The 24,628-nt window shown below is 33.1% G+C and overlaps 1 protein-coding gene across 3 annotated transcripts in view; it reads left to right on the top strand.

Annotated features, from left to right (window-relative positions):
- Positions 1-24,628, top strand: part of Ccser1 (coiled-coil serine rich protein 1) — a 1,159,332-nt gene that overhangs the window by 624,304 nt on the left and 510,400 nt on the right. The window contains exon 10 of one of the 3 annotated variants that reach the window (XM_021734708.3): positions 2,963-6,975. The exons of the other annotated variants lie outside the window; for them this stretch is intronic. Coding sequence (XP_021590383.2) covers positions 2,963-3,022 — 60 coding nt within the window. The 3' untranslated portion in view covers positions 3,023-6,975. Of the gene's footprint in view, positions 1-2,962; positions 6,976-24,628 lie in introns of those variants that run through there. 3 annotated transcript variants of the gene reach the window in all.

The following is a 24,628-nucleotide window of genomic DNA, read 5'->3' as shown; positions in this document are numbered from 1 at the left end:
TGATATGGAACCTTTTTAAAAGAAAATGTTATTAAAAATCAGGTAACTTTCTCCATTGGATTGAAGAGACAAAATGACAAATGTAAGCCTCCTACATGCATGTGCACATGCATACACATGCTCACAGAAAGCAGCCGTGAGGATTCCTTTAGTGAAACTAGGTGAGGGCTATGTGGGTATTGATGGCACATCTTCCCATTTTTCTTAGGACTTAGAAGTTTTCCCATTAAAGGAAAAGTCTTCCCTATTTACAGGAAAATTAAAAACATGCACAGTCCTGGACTAAATCTGGAGTTGGGCAGTCCAACAGTAACATGTATTTGTTGGACATTTAAGGAAATTTTAACAAGAATTGCTACTAGATGAAACTTATTAACATGGGCAAATAAAGGTCATTACAGGCAGAGAGAGAGAGAGACAGAGAGACAGAGAACACCCAAGTACAGTAATGTATAAAACATCTTGCACTATATGGTCTTATTTTGGAAAAAAAATAAGTAAAAATTAATACACAAAGGTTGGTATAGTGATCATCTCTGTTTGGTGGTATTTTGTTTCCTCCTTTAATGCTTACCTCTTTTGTCACATTTTTCAATGAACATATGTACCTTTAAAATAATAAAATGTAATATCAGTGTAAAAATATATTGTTTAAAAAGCAAATTCTTGTTGCTATAAGGTATATGAAATTATGTTTGTATGGGTATTTAATTTTTGAGAAAACAAATATTTGAGTCTTCTAAAGTAAATTATTAAAAATAAATGCTAATTTTTGGAGAATATCTAATATGAAAATATATTGAATGCATTATACTTTAAAGCTCACAAATATTAATTTATTCTTGGCTGATTTTCTTAATTTATAATATCCCCAGAGCAGTTAAAAATAAAAGGAATCCTATTTTTCAAGTTATCATTGTTAATATGGAGTAGTCAGTGAAAGCTGTTTATTATCTTTAGTGGAGGTATAATATTTCCTTGAAGTCCTCTTCATATTTTGGCAACTAAAAATAACACAGAAGTATCATACCTGTTCACCCTTCTTATGTGGCCAATCCTAGAACATTATAAACTTTTACAGAAAGAAAAATGTTAGTAGCATGTATTTTAGTGACATTTGTGTCTTTGAACACATTCAACCCATTATGGTATTTTTCCCTTCATTATACCAGCTTTTTTCAATTATATTAAAAGATGGATTCAGGTTAAAATTTTATATAATATATGAATAGTAGGGAACTTTGAAATGTACTGGAGACTGAGTATCCTGATTTTTAAATTACATAAAAGAATAGAGTGATATATTCCCTCTGACTTTTCACATTTATTCAAATTGCATGTATACAACAGACACTGAATAATAGGCATCACCTTAATGTTTATGTAGTCTTTTATCTTTTAAATAATTTTTATTTTGTAGGTCTTTGTATTTTAAAAATAGAATGTGTTTGGTTTTCAGATACACACCTACCTCTGTGTGTAACATGTGGTTATGGTCCTGAGTATATCATCCTTCGTCATTTATAGTCACAAAAAATACGGTCCAGGAACTGATAGTATAGAAGTGGACAATAGACATGCAAGTTACCTGTTTACAAAAGCCTCAAAGAGACCAAAAAAGAATTGTACATAGTGATAAGGACCATTAAGATAGAAAGCAAGAAGGTGAGATTATGAGCAACAAGGGAGAACAGAAGGGGCTAGAAAAGCTCAGGAATACCTTTCTAAGGATCTTGCACTTGAGATAGAGCTGCAGTTCACATAACCACAATGAGCATCTTGACAGCAGAAATCAGGTCACCAAGAATGATGGCCTTCCAGTAGTGCCTGGCGCTTTAGGGCTTCCTCACATTGGGTTTAGTTTGTCTTCTTACTTACAGGTCTATTCCAATCTATACAGCACTATACATAAACCTGTAAAGAGATGAACACAAGTACACAACATCATGTTGTGCTTGTAATTAAACTCACACACATACAAAATTTCTCAGGAAGCTTATAAGACAATCCACATTCCTCTAACCAGCATGCCTGACTGCTAGAATACTGCCCTTTACTATTTATGTGATTTTATCTCTTGCTCTTCTCAAACAAAACTGCTTCCACCTAAACTGCTTCAGTAAAGACTGCTATTCTTTGTTTCAGTTGTTTAGACTTTATTTTTTAACCATTTTATCTCCTTTATCAACTTTCAGTCATATTTGACCTACCTTCTTACATTTACCAGACATATGTATTTTTTTCTTTTTAAAATACTGACATGTCATATATCTTGACAACCTACTGTTACATAGGATGATTCATTTTCCTATATTCACTGATATTTCTCCAACAAAAACTGCACATTCCATGCAAGTGGGCAGCATACTATTCACTTCTTAGATATTGTATTTCTTTTCATACATATTACCTTTCAAAGTGGAATTCTTTTTAAAAATAGAGTGAATTATTTTGAATTGTTTTAATTACCTGTTACAGTTTTGATGAAGTTCAGTGATTTAAGGATCATAATAATAATTGCTGCAAGATAAAAAAAAAAATTCTTGGACTTTTGTATTTAGGACTTTGAATGGTAATAGTATTTTACAGAAATATCAGGAGAGCCTTGTGAGATTTACCTATTTAATTTTCTTGAAGTTTTCTATTTGAGGAATGCATTAAGAGTTGAGTGAAATTGTTATCTTTGAACCTACATACAAAGCCAAAGAAATAAAATATTGCTTATTTTCTTCTGTTTTCCATCTTATGTTTTGTAGTAAAATATATTTAATTAGAAGTTGGGAGTTTGTAAACATTATTAATATATTCTTTACAAATATTAATAATAATTTTTACTAGAAAAATCATTAACAATGGTCTTATGTTGGTCTGTTTTTATTTAAATGTTTTAAATCTTCATTTAAAATTTCATTTCATTTTATTAATTTATCATTCATTTCTTTTTTGTTTTCTTCTTTTCAAGGCCCTGTGGAATCCTACATGCACTGAAGTTTTATTTAAACCAGTACATATTTCAACCTAGGTTAAATCATTATTTGACCACAAGAAATGCATTACTAATCTGTGACATTAAACAATGAGTAAAATCATTTTTTCTATTATTCTATATGTTAACTGTTTCTCAGAATATGTGATACAAAAATGTTTTCATTCCAGATACTTTATACTTTTTGTATTTGTAAATAATCACACAAACTTTTGATGAAGAGTCAACTAATATATGTCTGTTTTATTCCTATTCTATTTTAAAAACAAAAATATACTTTTATATAGAAATTACTTCTATATGCAAATATTCAAAAATGTAATATTCCACTTGGCAGTAAATGTTGTTACTCAACCTTCTCATCCATATCATTTGTCTCTCTGGTGATAGTTTTCATTTTTTTCATCATGTATTCTATAAAGAATAGATTAGTTTGAAAACATTGCCTTAGTTTCTCCGGTCTTAGTGGGACAATTCCTACTGAATAACTAATTTATCAAAACCTCTTTTCTTTTGTGTTAATATAAAAATAGTGTTTTCAAATGGAATATGTATTGAAGAATCTTAACTAATAGTATATATTAAAAAAAAAAGAAATTCTACTCATAACCTTAAAGAGTTGAAGAAATGCTTATTGGCTACTGACCGCACACTGAAAGATGTTTCTTTAATGTGTCATAAAAGGATGTCTGTATCCTGAACTTGGTATTGCTCCCCAATTTCTTTGTGTTTCCTGTTTACTGTCTTTCTATAATAGCTCATTTTAGTTTTCAAACAGCCAGGTGGCTGCAAGGCACTTCAGAATGACTCACTGTTGTGGGAACTGTGCAGGACAATAGGAGAGCCAAAGAGCTCAGGACAGGACAGCACATTTTCTATTTCACATACAAGCCATGAAATAGCCATGGTTCATGATGGTAACATTCAGAAATACACAATTTATTGAACCATTTGAGTTATTATGTAACATATAATATGAATAATCAGATACTGGGCATAAACCATGCTATTAAATAAAACTATAAATGTATTTATTTATACTACCACAAGATATGTGCTTTTGCTGATTTCACCCCTTAAAGCATCCTTTTAGAATCCAAGATACAAAAACATTTTTTATTTCTCCAATTGTTTTCATAGTTTATTATTTTAATCTCATTTTTAATTGTCTTATTTTGAGTATGACATTTTTTTTAGTGCAGATAATGCAAAACTCCATGATCTTAAGTAAAACATTTGCCAGATAAAGATGTTGATTAATTTCAATGGTCAATAGTCTTTTGAAGAAGAAAGAATACAAATATGATATTTTGACTAGGCTACAGGGATAAAAACATTCGCAAGAGGAGTAAGTCAAGAATGCTATTTTCACAAAAACAAGGTAGCATAAACTGTCATACATAAACTCTCATACAGACTAAATAAGCCAACTACCTCATAGGTACAATTTCAAGACTGCTTTTTAATACCAGTAAACTATTTTATGCTGCTGCTTTGGACTCCATCTCTCTATATACCTCCTTTTCACTATCTCCCTCTCTCCCTTTCTTCCTTTTGAAACCAATGCTGAATGTACATCAGTGAGCATGCTTATGGGTCAGTGATTTCAATTTCTAGGGGAAATATTCTCAACTTTTCTTGCAATGTTTATTATATAATTATTGTAATATAACTATACATTTTTTCCATTAAATATTACAATGTTGTTTTGCAAGTTTTTGTGTCATTACAGAAAATGTGGATAAAACCAGGGATTCATGATTGTTGCTACTATTTCTAGAAAAGTTGTAAGAGTTATTATTATAACAAAACAGGTTAATTATTTTAGAAAGGAGAGGAGAGAAATGAGGATATATCTGAGGGTTTTGTAGGTAGTGCGTCATCTGTATTTATTGATCAAAGGAAACATTACGCTTTATGATTATGCCTGCATTTTCATCCAAAATGCTCTCACTGTCAATAAATCAAAATAAAAGATTAGGCAACTTGACTTTCCAAATAAAGAGACAACTTTAAAAAGGTATAGTGCCCTTCTCAAGTTCACATGACTTTTCCAACAAGAGAAAGCCATAGATTGTCCAGACCAAAAGTCAGGGTTTTGTTTTGTTTTCTTGATTTCAAAATGACAATGGGTTGTATGACTACAGAATGCAGTTGAAAGTATGTATTGGTTATATATGCACATATGTATTATTATATGTTATATATTATTAAAGGTTAGATTTCTTTGAAATGTTCTTTATGGACTATGGAAAGTTGCAATGATAAACATTTATCATGTGAATGATATCTGCTATGCCAAACTAAGGTCTTTAATATATGTGTTAAGGAGATTATTTTATAATATAATAGGGGAATTATTTATTCAAATAGAGAAGGAATTAAGGAAAACCATGGACACAATTTCTAGTAAGTTTAATAATCATTAATATATTTTATCATTATTCTAACTCATTTTGAATATTTATTTAGTCATGCCCTTAAATATAAACTTATTAAATGTTGTTACCATATTTTTAAATGTAGGTACTTAAAATTTTCATTTAGGTTCATGACATATAGCTATGTTTTAAGTTTTAAATGAGACTCTAATATATGTTATATATATGTGTTTGTGTGTGTGTATAATTTTATTATGACATGTAGTCTTACTTGCTTAAGTTTTCAAAATTACTAATTTTCCTTAATTACCTAATTGGATTTTGTGTTAAATATTTATGTGCAAAACAAAATAGTTTTATTTCCATGTTTAACTTAAAACCAGAGGCAGGAATCTCCAGATTTAACATAGGTATGCTTTTCACATTGTATTTTATTCTTATTTCTCCTTATTTGATTCTCTAAATGAAACCCCATCAAATTTTAATTTCTCATATAAAAATTCTCAAAAAGGGCTATATCTCACTTGATGCTCTTTTTGGTAACAGTAAATGTCAATGTGATAAGTTGGCACCTTAAAAAACAAAACAGTAACACTAGCATACATTTTCAAGCATATGTTAATTTCATTTGATATATTTAGTTAAAATAAGCCCAAATGTCAGTGAATAGATTGATGTGTTTCCTCCATTCAAAAGAATCGTTCTTCATACTAATGAGCATTAGAATGTCATATATGTTCCAAATGACATGTTGTACAACTTGATTTATATAATGGAGAAGAATAAAACAGGCTGTAAAATGGAGAAAGGAAGAAAAATATAAGCATCATTTTAATTCTATCCTTTATTATCTTCTCTTACCTCTATTTTTTAAAAGCTTTTCTCCATCTATTTTATGGTTTGCTGCATGTGGATGCACATTACAAGAAGTCAATCAACAGAGGCCCAAAGGATAATAAGATATTTTATGATGACTGTTTTTACTATCTGAAAGCTGTTTGCATCTTTAATTTGTAAACATCATGGTCAGTCTGTACAAACACACACACACACACACACACACACACATACACTACACACACAAAATGAGAATTTTCTCATGTTAAAGTTGTCTTTGTAAAAAAGGAACTTGATTAGGAGGAGCACAGGTTAGGAAGCATAGGCAGTCTTAGAGAAAAGAAAGGGCAAGTTTCATGACTCTGGGGAAAAACGATGGCAAGTGAATGCTAATTTGATTCTGATGGAGGAAAACATTAGTAGCAGCAAGGGTAAAACAATGCTGCCTATAAGTCACTCTAAGATTTAGTTTGTTTTTTTTTAAGTTTCCATGTTTTTGAAAATATGACTCCAAAGATGAAGGATTCCATTACTCCTATATGGAAAATAGCTAGTAGTTTAATTTTCATGAGCAGTCTGAAAGACATGTGTACTAATAAATTTTGAATGTAAAGGTTGGGGAGAGTGAATAAATGTCATACCTTCATACTCAGGCTCTTTCTAGCACTTTCTTCTTAATAAGGCTGACAAGATTTCTGATCTGAAAAAAAAATGCTGTTTAACTCTTTCATAACAAATAACTTTATGTGGAAATAAATGTTAATTTCTTTACCATGGTTTAGTTATTTCTTAAGGAATTAATATTTTAATGTAGATTTATGATTTAATTTCTATTTCCAGTAAAAATTTTTATGAAACTTTATTTTGTAATTTATGTTCTTAAAAAATCTCTATAACTGATTGACTTTTGGTTATAGCTACATTAATTCTAAAGAGAGGATACTGAAAATTGCCTAGACTCTTAAAAACTATACTGTCAATTTCAAAAATACATTTTCAGCATGAGTCAAACTTTATATATGCATAGATATAACTATATATAACTGTTCCAATATTTTGTTACCTGATTGTAAGCTTTAGAAAGCAAAATTTTTTAAAAAATTAAAATATTTTAAAAGTGAAAAGCATCTAACAGAATGCTGTGTAAACATTGGAAAAGTATTGTTGCTATTTAATAAAAAATATATTGAATACAGATGAGCTAAAATAGGGTATTGGATTGTCAAATTAGAGTCACACAAATCAAAGACCTTACCTCATGTCAAGTTCTACTGAGCATCTCAAAGGTTCTGGGGATTAAGAAGATCAGATAACAAGGATCCCTGTATGCTGAGCCTCCACCTCTCTTCCAGAGTAACAGGTCAGATCTCCAAAAGAGTTTTTGTGAGCTTACATCACATAGCAGAAGGTGTTTCATGTGAAACATCTGTATTTATGTCCTATCTTCTAACATTTTTCAGGGAGACATGCTCATTAATCTATACAGCCTAAATCATTTCCTCAAAATAGCTCTTCACTGCTTTTAAAATTTCTATATGTAATTCCAGCGGCTCTGGAAGCTGAGGCAGGAGGATTGCAGCCAGCCTCATAAACTTAGCAAGGCCCTAAGCAACTCAATGAGACCCTGTCTCTAAAGAAAAGATATATAAAAAAAGGACTGGGGATGTCTTAGTACTAGGTAAAAGTACCCTGGTACAAAACATAAAAATAAATAAACAAAAAATTAAAAATGAATGAAGGAAAGAGAAAGATATAACTCTTTCCATTTCTGCCATTCTCAGCAATGATATTCCTCTGGAATGGAATGGCAAACCTAGTGTCTCGGGTTGTTCATTGCTCTTTCATTGTAAGAAACATTTTTCAGATAAACATCATCTGACCTACACCGCAATTCTTTTTTCTCTCCTGTGTTTTGAATGCTTCAAAACAGTTTGAAGCAAGAGTCAAAAGATTGATTTTCTTGATGATTATCTTTTTAATTTCTTTTTATTTTTCACTGATTTCTAACTTGCTGCAGTTACGATTTCTGAAGAATAAAAATTAAGTGATTCACTTGGGTAAATTGTAAAAAAGTAAAATAATAAATTACATCAACAGAAGAGGCAGTTGTATATATCTTATTTAAAAATAAATTTAAAAAATATTTTCCCTTTTGCTATCTATACAAAATTATTCCTACTGGAGTAATAATCCATTCTGGTAATTGGAATAGACTGTATTCCTTCTTTATGATGTTTCTTTCTTTCAGTTACATAATACATCTTATTGTATATTTTATTGAGTTTAAAATGCCTGTCTCAAAATATTTCAGATATATTTTTGCCTAATGAGTTATAAAATCTCTGTTCTATTTCATTTTCTTCTATTTTTTATGTATCAAAAGTATGGTAGAACAATTCCCATAAAAGAAAACACATATAAGAAAATCTGAATCCAATATTTGCAGCCTGATTTATCTCCTTTGCTGTTCCACAAACAGGCTATGTTATTTCTACTCTCAAGTCTACATGCCTTTAATCACTTTAGGTTCTTAACCCATAGTGCTCTTTCTTTGCTCAGCTTATGGATATGAGGAGAAAAACCAAGGTCCATATGTCTCCTCCCCAACATATTCTATCTCTGAATCATTCTTCAGTGTAATAATGGCTAACATTTTTGACTCTCGTTGTCAGATAGTGTTCTAAAAGCTTTGCATATTTTGAATATTTTAATCCTCATAAAAGCCTGTGAGGTAGCTGCTACTGTGAATACCCTTTTGCAAGCAAAGGAAACTGAAATGTAAAATAAATGACCTATCCAAAATTACACTGCTAATGTTATTATTATCACACATTCTGTTGAATGGGGAGATATCACATATACATCATCCAAGGGTAAGTCACTTTTCAAAAAATAAATTACTAAAATTTTAACAAGATTTTGATAGTTATGAGTAATAATCAAGTAACATTTAAACATGAGCAAATGCAAAAGATCATAGTTCTTCTGGGTGGAGAGAATAGAGGCTAATATTTACTGGGTGCTGCTACATGCTTAAAGCATTAAGTACTTTCTATGTGTTGACTTGTATAATCATAAACACTACAACAACATTCCAAGACAAATCCTATTGTTATTTTCACTCCACAGTTGAAATATTTCAGGCACAGAAAAGTGAGGTAAAATTCCCATGCTGATGTCCAACAAGTCATTTCAGAGCTAGCATATGAATCCAAGCAGCATTCCATATTTACATCCTTTACCCTGTACTCTATGCCCACCTCCCCAGATATACCAATAAAATATCTACACAAATCAGTGTAGGCCAAGTTATGCAGCAGAAAAAACAATTCCCAAATAATATTAATGACGTTTGACATCAAATATTTTTTTCTTGCTTATGCTATGTAACTCTTGCTAGCTGAGGAGCAAAACTCTTCCATATTCCCTCACTCTAAAACTCAGACTGATGTGGTAGTATTCATCTTTTATGTTGGAGTCTCTGAGAGAGAGAATGCCACATATTATCTTATAATTCCACAGGTGACACATTATTCTCATATTTCCTTAGAGAAAACAAAAGCAAGTTCAGGAACAAGGAGGTAAAAACTAAATATATTTCCAGAAGAGGGAAAATTAAATATAAATGGAAAAGCACCAATGTCAATTACTCTATCTTTTTTCAATAATATGATTTGAATTAAAAGTTCAAAAATTATCACTTGGTACATATAGTACATTACTGATATGAACATCCTTTGATTCCATCATTGTTTTTCAAGGAAAATCAAAATTTTTAACTTATAAACAAATACTCTTCTTAAAATATTATGTGTACATAAAGCTAACTCTACTTTTGATGTATGATGTAAGCATGTTACTTAGAACATTTTTTACAAATTATGTTTCAGTTACCCAGATTTACAAATATTTCTACTTTTTGAATGCTTATACTCAACAGACCATCTATTGAGTTGTACAGAATTTACTAGTATTACCATGGTCCTATTCCAACTTATTGTATTTTAAAATAAAAGATCATACTACATGATATGTTATCTAAGCATCATTATTATGCTTGCCAGAATAATTCACAGTAACAATGCTATTTCAGCAAACTATTTTAGTTATTTACCTTCTAACAACCTTATCATTAAGCAAATTTTTTCTCTGCAAATATCTCAAGACTTCAAGTGCCAAGTAGCTTGTGAACAAAAATGACTTTCTTGTTCCCAAGCTATATGCTTTATTACATCCAAAATAATTTGCATCAACTGAGAGAAATAGTTATCATGTATTTTTTCTTCCTGTAATTTAATATAAAAGACTTCCCACATTACCTCCTAAATCATGTATTTTACATTTTTGACCTTTATGATATAAACATATTGAAACCTTCAATTCCCACCTTACACAATTTACATTTTTACTTAATGAGAAAATTTTCTATTGGAATTTTAATTCTTATTTATTTATTTTTGTGGTAATGAGTACTGAACCCAAGGGTCCTCTACCACTAAGCTGTATCCCCAGAATTTTTTTTTTTATTTTTTAAGAACAGGATCTTGCTAAGCTGCTAAGGATGTTTTAGTAAGCATTTTCACTGCTGTGACTAAAAGATCTGACCAGAATAATTTTAGGGAATAAAAGTTTATTTGAGAGCTCACAGTTTCAGGAGTCTCCATTCATAGAAGGCCTGGAGATGAAGCTGAATATCATGGTGGAAGAGTGAGGCAGAGGGATGCTGCTCACATGGTGATCAGTAAGCAGAGAGAGAGACTCTACTTTCCAGACACAAAATATATACCCCATAGTTATGCCCCACAATGAACCATGTCCTTCAGCCATATCCCACCTGCCTTCAGTTATTTCCATGAGGGATTAATTCACTGATTAGGTTAAGGCTGCTGTCCAATCATTTCTCCTCCAATCCTTCTTGCATTGTCTCACATGTGAGCTTTTGGGGGATACCTCACATCCAAACCATAACAGAAAGTCTCACTAAATTCCTGAGGCCAGCCTTGAACTTGAGTTCCTCCTGTCTCAGCCTTCTGAGTACCTGAGATTACATTAAGAATTAAAATTTCACCAGGCAGGTTGGAGCATGCCTGGCAGAATTTTAATTCTTAAAAAACATCTTTCAGCATACCTTTTTTCATGTTTAATGTAAAGTGGAATCTGTGTATTATTTGCTTCCGATTTGGTGATTCCTACTAGACTAGTTTAACTATTTTCGCTGTAAGTAAAATAAATAGTTAAATATTCTGAATGCAAGATGTGGTTAGAATCACCCTAAAGTTTATTCATTTTACTCTACCTTGCCTGTGTGTGTCTATATATCCATACACTATATGGATAAAATTGGTGTTCTCATTTTTTGATTCATTTTTTTCAACTTCCTGTTCAAATATAGAAAACAATTGTGTTAAATTGGATAAAGACATTAATAATAATGTTAGAAATACACATTTTAAATTGTTGTCAATATTTTGTTTCTATTTATACTTCATTATATCACACAAGGTGAAATAAAGATTTACAAATACAAAGAAATATTATGAGTCTATGTATTATCACAGTTTCAAATCTTGTCATTTAAATTTTAAAATAAATCCATCGATTAAAAGAATATTAATTCCTACCATTTGGCAATAATTAACATATAAAGTCTTAAAATATAGATTCTGGCATTCTTTGAGTATTTATGCATTATAAAAAATAGACAGCATAAGCAGAAGATATTAGGTTCAGTGTAATTTGACTTCTCAACAAACCTTTACTAGAAAATCTTGGATTCACATTACTTTTTTTTGTGGTGCTGGGAATTGAACTCAGGGCCTTGTACATGTGAGGCAAGCACTCTACCAACTAAGCTATATCCCCAGTCCCAAGATATTCACTCTTAACAGGTAAAGTATTAGATCCTAACCTATGAACCATATAACACCACTTATTAACTAATCTCTGTGTAACAAGATATATAGATATAATCCATGTTAATGGTATAACAAAACACATCCAAGGTGGTAATTTCAAGAATATAAATGTTTTCACACAATTTGAGACCACCTTTCTGCTTACTGATTTTCAGGATTATTATACATTTGTATATAGGAAAAGAAGAGATGAAAACATTCTAAGTACCTCTTAGGTATCACAGACACACTTCCTGATTTTCAATAAGCTCTGTTTACTTTTTCTATTTTCGTTTATTGACTTTCTTATGAAAGGACAAATTTGATACCTGTGTATGTGAGCGATCATGCTTTATAGCAACCCAATTTAATACTTCAGTTCCATCAAATATTTAAGTATTATTTCAAATTTGAGGAGAAAAATGAGTATACAATATAAAAGGATGGCACAAAAATACTTAAACTAAATATTTAATTCAAAAGAATTTTATAAATTTAGACAAGTAAAATATATTGACTTTAAAATTATAATACAATATGTGGGCTTGGTGTGGTAATGGTTTCTACTGTCATCACAGTAGACCAGGAGCAGCATTATGTAAGCATTCAATTACTTGAAAGATCTACAGCTACATGTTTTGCTCACATGTGCTATTTAGTGCAGTAAAAAAGTGTCCTGTCTTTCTTGTCTTCATTCAATACAATACAAATTGAGTAACTGTTATATGCCAAGTAGTTTCTGGGCATTCACAATAAACATAATAACTATTATTCTCCCTCTGTGGCATTTATGTCTCATTTAATATACATAACAACTCTAAGAGGCAGACTCTATTCTTGTTGCCGCTGTGTAGATGAAAATATGGGGGTTAGAAAGGATCAAGAACTTGCCTGATGTCATAGTAACTACTAAGGGTGCCTCATGTTAACCTCACAACAGAGAACAAGCCTTCATCACATCATGCTCCTCCACCAGATACAGTGATAGGAGAGGTGGGATTACCTATATGTAAAATATGCAAAAAAAGGAATGATGCTCTGGGGCTGGGGTTGTGGCTCAGCGGTAAAGCCCTCGCCTAGCATGTGTGAGGCCCTGGGTTCCATCTTCAACACCAGATATAAATAAATAATTGTGTCCATCTACAACTAAAAAAAATATTTTTTTAAAAAAGGAATGATTCTCCTGTTATAGGGCCTTGCATAAGGGGATGAAGATGTGTGGAAAGAACTGGTTAATACTAAGTCCTTGACCCAAACTAAAATCCCACATAAAATGATATGTTAATAGGAGAAAGTAAAAGCTACCTCGATATCATTTTGGTGACTGTATTATAGATTGATGTCTGTAGAGAATGAATGAGTTGAATTTCATTTTATCCTATTGCTTCTGGCATTTCTGAACTATCACACTGAAATCTTTTAAATTTCAATTTTTCTTCCATGAAACTAACTGAACTCAATGGAAATCGAAATGTATTTTTATTACTGTGTACATCTGCTGTTGAAGAAACAAACAAAGGACAAAACTAAATTATGGTGCTGTATTTGAATATCAACTAATCATCAAATATAGAAAGTCTTTAAAAAAAAACATGTTGAATTAGCACAACTCTAGCCACTGGATTCAGAAATGTACAAAAGAAGTCATCTCTGTTTTTTATACAAGCTGTTTGTAGAAGTGTAGAGCCAAGAGGCTTATATTTAGAGTCCCTTAACAAGCATACATGGTAATTAAAATCAGCAAGGTTTCAGCCTGCATAGTTTGGTTATCTTGGAAATGAAGATAACCAATGTTAGCGGACTCCAGGGTACTCTTGAAAGCAATACGATTGCAGGGTGGAGTCTGTATTTGTTTATTCTTCATGTAATTTAAACAATTGGCATGATACTTTTGTGTTCTCTTATGCCCTACACTTTATGCAACTATATGATACATTTCCAAATTTCAGAAAAGATTAACAAGACATCTCCTGTCAGTGATTTTCACTCAGTAACTATTGATTGGGCTCTAAATGCCAGGATAGGAACTTTTTAAAGCAGAATTAATGGGAGTATTAACATAATCATTTTACTCAGGATTGGCAAAAATTAAGAAAATAAATAAATTTTATATCACTAATCAACCCTGGACTATGATTTCTCAAAAACATTGAAATCATAAATTCTTATAGCTTCCTACCTCATGTCCAAGGGTTGATGAGCCAATGTCTCATTTGTCCATGGTCCCGAATTTACGTATTTAGCAAAGTATAGATGAAAATGACAGCACAGCTTTATCACACAGCTTTGAGTCTTGCACTCCATGAAGGAGTTATGAGACTTACTTTTAAATGAATTACTCCAACTGAAGAATTTGTTAAAGAATTCCTTTGAGAAGAGAAGTCTTTGGGCCAAAATTTAAAAAAAGGGAAAAAAGAATACTATGAAGGACATCACCCCTTTTTCGAGAATGTTTCAAAAAGTGAGGAATTTTTTGGGTCAGTTGCCTTTCTTTCATAAACTGTTTCATGAGACAGAAAGTACTGAAAGTGTAGATAAATATTCTATCAAAGTTTCCATAAATTCCACTACTTGCAGCATATTCTGTAGAAGAATCACAAGGTTTTGTTAGAAGTTCAATGTAATTAAAAAAATATAAGCAATGTATTTTGTAAATATGTTGAGATGTTATAAAAAAACTGCATTTTATCAACTCCTGGTATTTCATGCAAATAGAAACAAGATTTGATATTTAGCTTCTCAGAGAGACACATTTAAAGACATTCAGTGAGTATTTATAACTGTAATGTATTCTAAAACCTTTGAAATTGTTAATCTGTTTTTTTATTATTGTAAGGAAGAAGGACATATTGATATGATCATTTCACTTGAACCCTAATATTCAAGTCCTCTAGACATAGTAGGCTACTTTTCTAAATAGGAATTTTCTGAATGTTAGTGTCTCTCTCTCTCTCTCTCTCTCTCTCTCACACACACACACACACACACACACACACACACACACACACACACACAGAGCCTTTTTTCTCACACTGCTATCATGAGAAGGGTTAAAACACTCTGAATTGTCAGTTTGGTGTAGAATATTATTTTTAAAAAATCACTTTAAACTTAAATCAGTGTTATAGTTGGATATGAGGTATCACCTGAAAGCTCTTGTGTGAGATGATGATGTTCAGAGTTGAATTGATTAGATTATGAGAACTGTATCAGCATTAGTCGATTAATTCTGTGGATGGAATAATAATTTGAATGGATTACTTGGTGGTGAATGTAGACAGGTGAGTGTGGCTAGACGAAATGGAAGACTGCAGGAGTGCCTTAGGTGCCTTTTGCCCCTGGCTCCTCCTGCCAGGAGCTGAGAAGCTTTCCTCTACCACAACCATCTGCCATGATGTTCTGCCTCACCCCTGTCCTAGAACAATAAGGTCAGCCAACCATGGACTGAACTTCTGAAGCCAGGAGTCAAAAATAACGTTTTACTCCTCTAAGTTTTTCTTGTCAGCTATTTTGGTCACAGTGAAAAAAAGTTGACTATATATTACGTTACAAGAAAATTCGCTGGTAAAGGATCTTTTTTGTGTGTGTGTGTGCAGGTGTAATTCAACAGAGATGAAGGCAATTTCTTTTTATTGATTTTATTGATTTAGCATGAAAATATTTAAAATGTGGCAAAGCCAACGCAGGAGAAGAAAATACTAAGTCAAACTCTTTTAGAGTAGAGGTAGCAAAAATAGGGAATTGTTTTTATTTCCATTTTTATAGCAGTGATACTCAATATAAGGCAGTTTTACCCCTGAGGGAAAACTTGGCAATGTCTGAAGATATTTTTGAATGTCACAACTTGGGAGGTGCTACTGGAGTTTAGTGGGGAGATACCAGATATGTTACTTAATATTCCACATGCACAACACAACTGTCCACACCCCAACATGTTAATAGTGCCATAGCAAAGAAACCCTGGTCTAGATAGTAGTTTTTAGTAATGCTTAAGTCTTTACTGCTAATAAGTGTTTTATAATACTTTTCAGGAAAATAACAGAGGGACTTGCTCACTATCTCATAGCATTACGTTTAGCCTTGGAACATATTGCCATGTTTTAAATACTCATTTCTCTAGTTCCCTTCTAGAATGAGTCTCTGTTACTCAAGGTGGTAGCCTGTCATTTTCTCCAAGTTACCCGTGAAAAGTTCTATTCTCAGTCCATCACTTTTCAGTGACAAGGTTGAATCAAGGTATCTGAGGAAATACATTTTATTTATAGACTGTTTTTACATGTGCTTCTACCCACCCAAATTAGGCTCTAGAGGATGATATAACACTACTGTGTCTTGGGAACACCATTCAGACCCACACTGACAGAAATCTAATAATGATCTTGAGTTACAATGTTTTCTAAGTTCTAAATTTAAGGAACACAGAAGTCATCTAAATAGCTGCTATTTTAATATTTTCCCTCTTTTATCTTATTCTACAACATATTTTAAACATTATTTTTCTATACAAAGGTTTTGTATGTGTGTTTGTTTGCAATTTTATCATCTAGTTAGATTTTGTTGTTATAGTTAAACAAAATGAAATGACTAAGGATATTTGTAAGAAAGTTTTTTATATAAGCCAGCAAATTACAATATTGGAAACCAAGTTTTTCATCTTAAAAAAATCAAGGAAGATATTTTTCAACTAAAATTTAAGAAAGCAATTCTCATTAAAGAAGCATTTCAATCTTTGTCATCTTAATGAATAATTTTGTTGAAATAAAATATTTTATCACAGAATGGAATTTTTCTTACTAGCAATATTAATTTAGTAGATAATCACTGATCATTTACTATTAGCAAGGAATTGCATAAATTGTCCTTCACGAAATATTTCAGAATATACTATTTTATTTTATTTTTCCTCCTTTCATACCTCTCCTCAATTCACTTCCTCTACTTTACTGTTCTCTTCTATTTTTATGAGATTCTCTTCTACTGCCTTTTTCCCCTCTTATCTCTCTTTAGCTTTCACAATATATGACCCTTGATTAAAATAATAGTTAAATAAATGTTAAATTAGGGGGAGATTATATTTAAAATAACCTATATTCATTTTGGTACATAAAAAGGCACATATATTCACATATGTATTTAACACAGTTATATATAAATTTTCATAGGTTTATGTATATATATACCTTTAAACACAGATACTACTGAACTCACAATGAGGTTAAATCCTGATAAACCCAACATGGATTGAAAATATTTAAGTCAAAAATACAGTTAATCTGCCCAGTCTACAGATGGCTCTAGTTTAGCAACTTAGTTTACAGTAGGGCATTGGCAGTCCACCCTAGTGCTTGTGGCTGACTGGGAGCTATACCTCTCTGTAACAGCCCAGCATTGTGAGAAAGTTTAATTCCACAATCCACTAACCCAAGAAAAGATAACACATGTCAAAAATTGAAGGCCTGTTTTCTACTGGATGCACTGCCTTCACAAACACTATAAAATCAAAACATTATAAGTAGATTCATTGTTAGTTGAGGACAGGTTGTATGTCTATTCTTTACAGATAAATGCATACATGTATATAAAGAATTTTGTATTGACTCACATTTATTTCTCTGTGGTGAACAATTCAATACACAGTATAGGTTTCAGTGAGTTATTTATACTTATAAGCCTTCAGATAAACAACAGGTTTTATAAAAAATAATCTCTTATATTGTAAATCCATACAACTTTTCCACTAGTCTCCTTAGTAATAAAAGAAAAATTTAAAGCTTAGTAGAGTTGTCATAAGAGAATATGTTCTTAAATTTGTATTTAATTATACTCTGATGCCTCACAGAAAAATAGATATATCCTTTATAATTTTAGCCAATTTGATAAATGCTTGTTAATTTTTATTGATAAATACTTCCACTAAGTCATGATTTCTGCAACATTCCCCTTTAGAGAATATTTTAGAGGCCTCATTTGAAAGCATATTGTTTTTATAACATTTTACTTATTATTCACTTACTTAATATGTGACTACATAAAATAATATTGTTATATTGCATTTTCCACATAAGATCCAGCTTTCATACATCAAAATGGAAAGATTCCATACAACTAACAAAATGCTTTTGTATTTCTCTTAGAACCGTTTTTTATTTTAAGAACATTTTAGTAGTAAACATTTTGATCAGATTGAATTTTGAGAATAAACTAGCTAATTATATAGTTTAGTTTTATTTACATTTAAATTATAATTTGCTCAATATCTCTCTGAGTATTTATTCTATGAAAGATGATGATGTTGGTGTATCACAGGAAGAAGAATTCTTCACATAGTTCTCATCCCAAGTCACGGATAAAGCTGGTCATGTAAGTTTAGTGTCATGCCCTGATTGGCCATACAGACAGTGCTCTCCACTTAGTCTGGGATCCAGGGAAACATGGGCTGAATGACATAAAGAGGCAGAAGTAGGCAGAATCTCTATGTGAACACTTCTGTGAAAAGTGTCAACTATTATATCATAATGGCTTTGAAATGTGTTCTTACGTGGAGAGATCAAAGGGTTCATTAATTAAAAGGTAAAGATTACTGAGTGGTAAAATGGTTGACATGATTAAAACTACTACTTTACAAGTTGAACAGTGACTAAAGTAATGTTATCATTCAGAATAACACTGTTCTGAAGACAGGAGCACCTTCTTTGCTAAAATGCAAGCGCGCACACACAAACTGTCTCTCTCTCTGAGATGGTATGACTTCCAGTAACCTCCAGACCACTGTAAGGGAAATACCTTTTTAGTTTGACCCAGCTACCCTCATGCCATTTGGCTACTGCCACACTGGCTTTTTTTTTTTTTTTTTTTTTCCCTATGTGCCAAACATAGCCTTGGGGCTTTTGTTCCTTCTGCCCAGAACTATTTTCCACCAGAAAAAAATACCTTCCCGTACCTCATATTTTTGAGCATTTTTTTGATATAAAAATGATATATCAATCAGCAATTCCCTACTTTTGATACTGGTCTTGGAAATCAAGATAGGGTTCTATTTCTCCCAGTGTTGAAGATTAGACACCTGAGAAATGCCAAGGCAAGCATAGAAAACAAGTTTTATTTAAGAGATACAACAGAGATAGTAGACTCTCCCAGAGGAGCCAGAACCCAGAGCTGGTGCCCAAGGGAAGGGAGAGTGTCTTGCCCCTTTACAGATCCGCAGGTTTACTTTCCTCCCCCAACCCTGAACTCCTCTTCCTGTTTTGACTACAAGACCAAAAGGAAGAAAAAAAGCTGCCCAGAGGAGGGTACTCATTAGCAACTCCTATGTTGGGAGGAGTGCATTCTCTAGGTAACCTTGAGAGGAAGGGAAGTGTTCTGGAGGTATTAGCATTCCATTTCCTTTTCTTTGAATTAGCTCCACCTTTCAGAACAGTTGTTTATTATCTACACTGACTACCTGTCCTTTGCTCCTGTCTCACTTTTCTTCCTTGTTTGATATTTCTCCTCAGCATCTGCCACATAATAAACTGCTGTCATACATGTTTATTCCATTTCCCTATTTGAATATAAAGTCAAGGAAGGCAGGAATGTCAATCTTTTTTTTTTTTTTAATTGCTATAACTTGTATCTAGAAGTGGATGGTCACACACAGGAAGACGCTCAACATATGTCCTACGAATAAAAGATGCAGAGGCCTACAACATACAAGGCCTATGTCATTTCTCAAAAGTTGCACACCTGTGTTAGTTTTAATAGGAATTGAAGGTCTGAAAAATCACTCCTAATATTGAAAGGATACTCGCAGAGTCCATACAAAGTCCAAAGACCGACCACGCCACACACTGGAATATCTCACTCAAGAGATTTAGTATCAGTAGCACAAGGCAAACCAACAAGCCTCCAAGGAGAGGAGCAGTGTGTCAGCTCTCACAGAGCAACCTTATAGTCTGCAAGAGGAATGTCATAAGTTGCTTAGGAATTGTGTCATAAACTGGGGTGGGGTTGCTCATAAGCTGTTTAGGAGTTTAAGCTGGGGTGGGGTTTGGAAGTTAAGCAGCATTGTCTTAGAATCAAAACTTTGGAGCCTCTAGATAAAATGGCTCACAAACTAAAATGGCAAGTCTGATGCCAATATTGATCTGACGCCAATAAATATAATCTGTAATCAGCAGGCAAGTATTAGCTCACAGAATAACGCTACCTGACTAAAGGAAATTAAACTAGTGTAGATAGCCTGCAAATTTAAGTCACATTAAATCTAAGTCCCAATAGTGACACTCTCTCAAGGTGCTGCCCAACCTTCACATTGTGATGCACATAGATAATGATAACTCCTAACAGCCCACTGGAGTAAAAGGATAAAGCTGGTTGTGGAGAGGATACTACCCCAGCACATCCCACTCCAACAAGTGCCTCATTCTACTTACTATGTCTCTCCTGGCCTGGGAGCAGGAGTGTCTCTCTTATTCACTCCTAGATGTGCAATGCTTAGAACAATCTCTGGCCTATCATTGGTGTTTAGTAAATGTTTGTTTGAAATGAGCAATTAAATATAATTAATTTTTTATAAGCAAAAAAAGGTATTTGTTGATAATTGCCAAGTGCTTTAGAAGTTTGTTTATAGCTAAAATGTTATTTCCCTATATAATTCCAGTGAAAAAAAACTTACATAAGAATTATGATATAGTGATTTCAGATCAGATTTTAGCTAAAGAAAGTTTCTACTTGCTCATATATAAAAAGTTAGATATAATATTTAACTTGTAGGACTCTTTAGTGAAGTTGAATACTACATATGAAATGCCATATTAGCAGCATGAACAAGTAAGAAATCCCTTGTGATGGATGGGAAGTATTTACATCTAAATCTAAAATAATTTATTCTTTATTCATTTGCTGATTTATCGTGTCATTAAATAAAAGGTGAGAAGCATCTCTTTCCTGGAAAGATGCTATATGTGAGATACAGAAAAGAATTTGTACTTATTTCAAAGTTCAGGTTTAGGTTTTTAGTTTGTGTGTGTGTGTGTGTGTTTTCTTTTTTGGTACTTGGAATTGAACCTAGGGGCACTTAACTGTTGAGCCACATCCCTAGCGCGTGCTCGCTCTCGCGCGCTCTCTCTCTCTCTCTCTCTCTCTCTCTCTTTAATTTTCAGACAGAGTCTCACTGGCTTTGAACTTGTGATCCTCCTGCCTCAGACTCTTCAGTTGCTGGGATTACAAGTGTGCGCCATCACACCTGCCTTCAAAATTTAGTTTCTTAAAATATGTGCTTCTTGGATAGAAGCATATAAATAAGCAACTAACAGACACTTTACGAGATGCTATGCAATGGGTTTAGGCAAGCATTTTTAGGGAAGTACAGACTAAGGATTCTGACGTTACTAATTAAGGTGAATCTAAAAAGAGAATAGCAGTTTGCTAGAACAAAATAGGGGAAAGAGTGGGAAGTACTGTAGCATATAAAATAACAAAAACACAGAGAGGAGAGAACATGGGAAATGGCAAAAATGTTTGAGAAAACTAGAGGGGTCATTGATATGCATAACACTAAAATGTAAGTTCTGAAGTTTTTGACTAACGATGACCCTGGTAGAGAATCATTGTTTGTGTGCACTCAAATATTTAGGTAACAACCTAATAGCGTATCACATTTTCAAATTCATCAAAGTGTAGGCCCTTTACGTTGGTTCCTAAAAGTAATGTGCTAATTTAAATTTATGACCAAGGAGAAGACCCTTTGCATTGGCTCCTAAAAGTAATTACTAATTTATACCTTCAGAGAGCTTGAAAAGACATATTCACTAAATTAAGATAAATAGAGAATAATATGTTCCAATTTGAGGGGGGTTGCATAAGTGACTTCAGAGAGATTCCTGGCTAACCTGAAAATTTCTAGCACCTAATTATGAGCATCCTATTAGACATTGTTGAGGAATCATATGGAGATATTTTGAAAATGTGCTATTTTACCCATCAAATTTTATTAAATGTATAAAACACCTGCATTTTTTCTGAATTAGAAATAATCTTTTTGTGTTCCAAAAAATTATATATAGTTAAAATGGTCAATGGGAGGGGAGCACACATTAAAGTAACTCCATCTTTGCCATACCAGCTTATCCTGATAGTATTTTATATTAGTTAGCTTTCTGTTACTATGTGGAAAGAGACCTGAAGTAATTTAGTTGATGAACAGAAAGGGTTTGTTTTGGTCCAAAATTTAGAAGTTCATGTCCAGGATCAGGCAGATTCATTGCTTTGAGTCTCTGGTGGGGTTGCTGGATGGCATTGGTGTGGGGTCTATGTGGCAGAATAAACTGCTTACATTCCAAGCTAGAAATCAATAAAAAAGAAGAAGAAGAAGAAAAGAAAATATCCCATGATTCTCTTCAAGGTAACACCCTACACTTCCTAAAGGTTGCACTACCTCCCTACAGGAACCAAGTTTTTAACATGGTCCAACTTGGTCACCACCCTGGGGACCAAGATTTAACATGTAGACCTTTGGGGAAAATTTAAACAATGGAAAATTTACAGTAAAGTAACCAGCTTTGTGTTGATCTCCATGGCCCCTTTCTGAATTCTGCAAAGGGTCAAGAAACAGCAGAGTAACAGGTTTTACTCTTCACAGCGTTGTGACTCTGGCTATATCCCATGTGGTCTACCCACCTACTCCTTGGGTGAGGTTTTCTATCTGGGACCTTTAGATGGAGTGCCTCTGCTTGATTTCATGTTGCACTGGTTTTGTTCATTTTTTTTTCTCTTCCTGCACTAGCACTCTGCAAATTGTGTGTTGTGGGGGGAGTGGAAGCTGCCCTGAACATCCCTCAGCAGCTTTATCGTATTTGGGGACCTTGTAGACATTTCTTGTTGTAAACTATTATGGTTTGGATGTGAGGTGTTCCCCAGAAGCTCTTGTGTTAATGCAGGATTGTTTGGAGGTGAAATAATTGGATTGTGAGTGCTGTAACCTAATCAGTGCATCCTGGTTTGAATGGATGGTAGCTATAGGCAGGTGGGGTTGGCTGGAGGAAGTGGGTCACTAGGGAAGTACCCTGGGAGTGCTCTTCGGCCTTCCCTTATCCCCTTTCTTTGCTTCCTAACTGGCATGAAGTGACCGGATTTCCTCTATCGTGCTGTTCAGTCATGATGTGCTGCCTCACTTTGGGCCTAGAAAAAAGGACTTGGCTGTCTCTGGACAGAGATCTTGGAAACTCTGAGCTCTAAATAAACTTTTCCTCCTCTATGTTGTTCTTGTGAGGTATTTTGGTCACAGTAAAGCAAAGCTGACCAACACATGAACCAAAAGCTTACTGCCCCCACTCCTCCAAATTTTTGTTAACACCCTACCACTCATGTGATGGCACTGGTAGGCAGGGTCTTTGGGAAGCAATTTAGATTGGATGGAATCAGGAGGTTAGAGTTCTTGTGAATGGGATTTGTCACCTAATAAGTGTCCTGAGAAAGCTTGCTTCCTCTGCCCTTCATGTGAAGTTATGGTGGGAAGACTGTCTTGATGAATCAGGAAGCAGGCTACATCGGAACCCGATCTCCAAAATTGGGAGAAACAAGTTGTTTAAACCACTCAGTTTATATATTTTGTTATTGCACCTGCAACAACTAAGACAGGTCTTTATCTTTGTTTTTAGATTATTAAAGTAGGATTTTCAAAATGTTAAAAATGTAACACTCATACAAGCATAAAATGAGTCTGTTAAAGATTTTATGACATGGTAATTAATTAGGTGATGGGTAAAATGTTAAAATTATTTCAAATTCATCTGAGGATCTATATATTTATAAGCAATATAAAATGTTATAATAAGATCACTGGGGTTATCTGTTCATCAGAGAGAATTTATTTGCATCTTTACTGTAAAATCTATAAGCTAGCACTTGCTTATACAGAATTATAAAATGGCTTAATTAGAAAAAGTCAATGCACCACACTGTAAGCCCAGTACTGCACCAAAAGAACATCTAATGTTCTCCTTACCTGTTTCCAATATCTATATTGTATTTCTGTTTCTATAATACATACCTTAAACAGCTCCTTGAAATTGTTTTTGAAGAACATAAGCTGTCATATTTTTAGATCCATGTTTGGAATTGATCTTCAGTGTTTGAAATCCTCTTTGTTTGTTAGTGTTATTATTGTTCAATTCCTGGTAGTATTCCCTGAGTTAATTATTCTTTGCTCCTAGGTATCCTGGGTATTAATCCAGGCAACAACAAAAGTATTCCTCAGACCCAAATGGCCACAGCTTGACCAAATACAGAGTGAGCTCTCAGAGAGGTCCTGAGATATACAATGCACCTATCTGCCCCTACTTGAACACTTATTATCTTCTCATTAGGCACTTCCTTCATCACCTTGCTACAATAGTGCTACACAACAAACTTCCCCAAACTCAGTGGCAATACATACTTCTTTCTTCGCTCCTAGGTTTTGGTGTGGCTATGGCTGTACAAGGTTCCATTTGGATTTACTGAGTTTGATTTCAGTCTGCAGGTTGGTTCTAGCCAACTCTATGTTTCCTTAC

The sequence above is a fragment of the Ictidomys tridecemlineatus genome, chromosome 9 (genome assembly GCF_052094955.1).
Source record: "Ictidomys tridecemlineatus isolate mIctTri1 chromosome 9, mIctTri1.hap1, whole genome shotgun sequence".
Lineage (NCBI taxonomy): Eukaryota > Metazoa > Chordata > Mammalia > Rodentia > Sciuridae > Ictidomys > Ictidomys tridecemlineatus.
The sequence above is the reverse complement of the archived record's forward strand: the minus strand, read 5'-3'. Positions and strand labels throughout refer to the sequence as shown.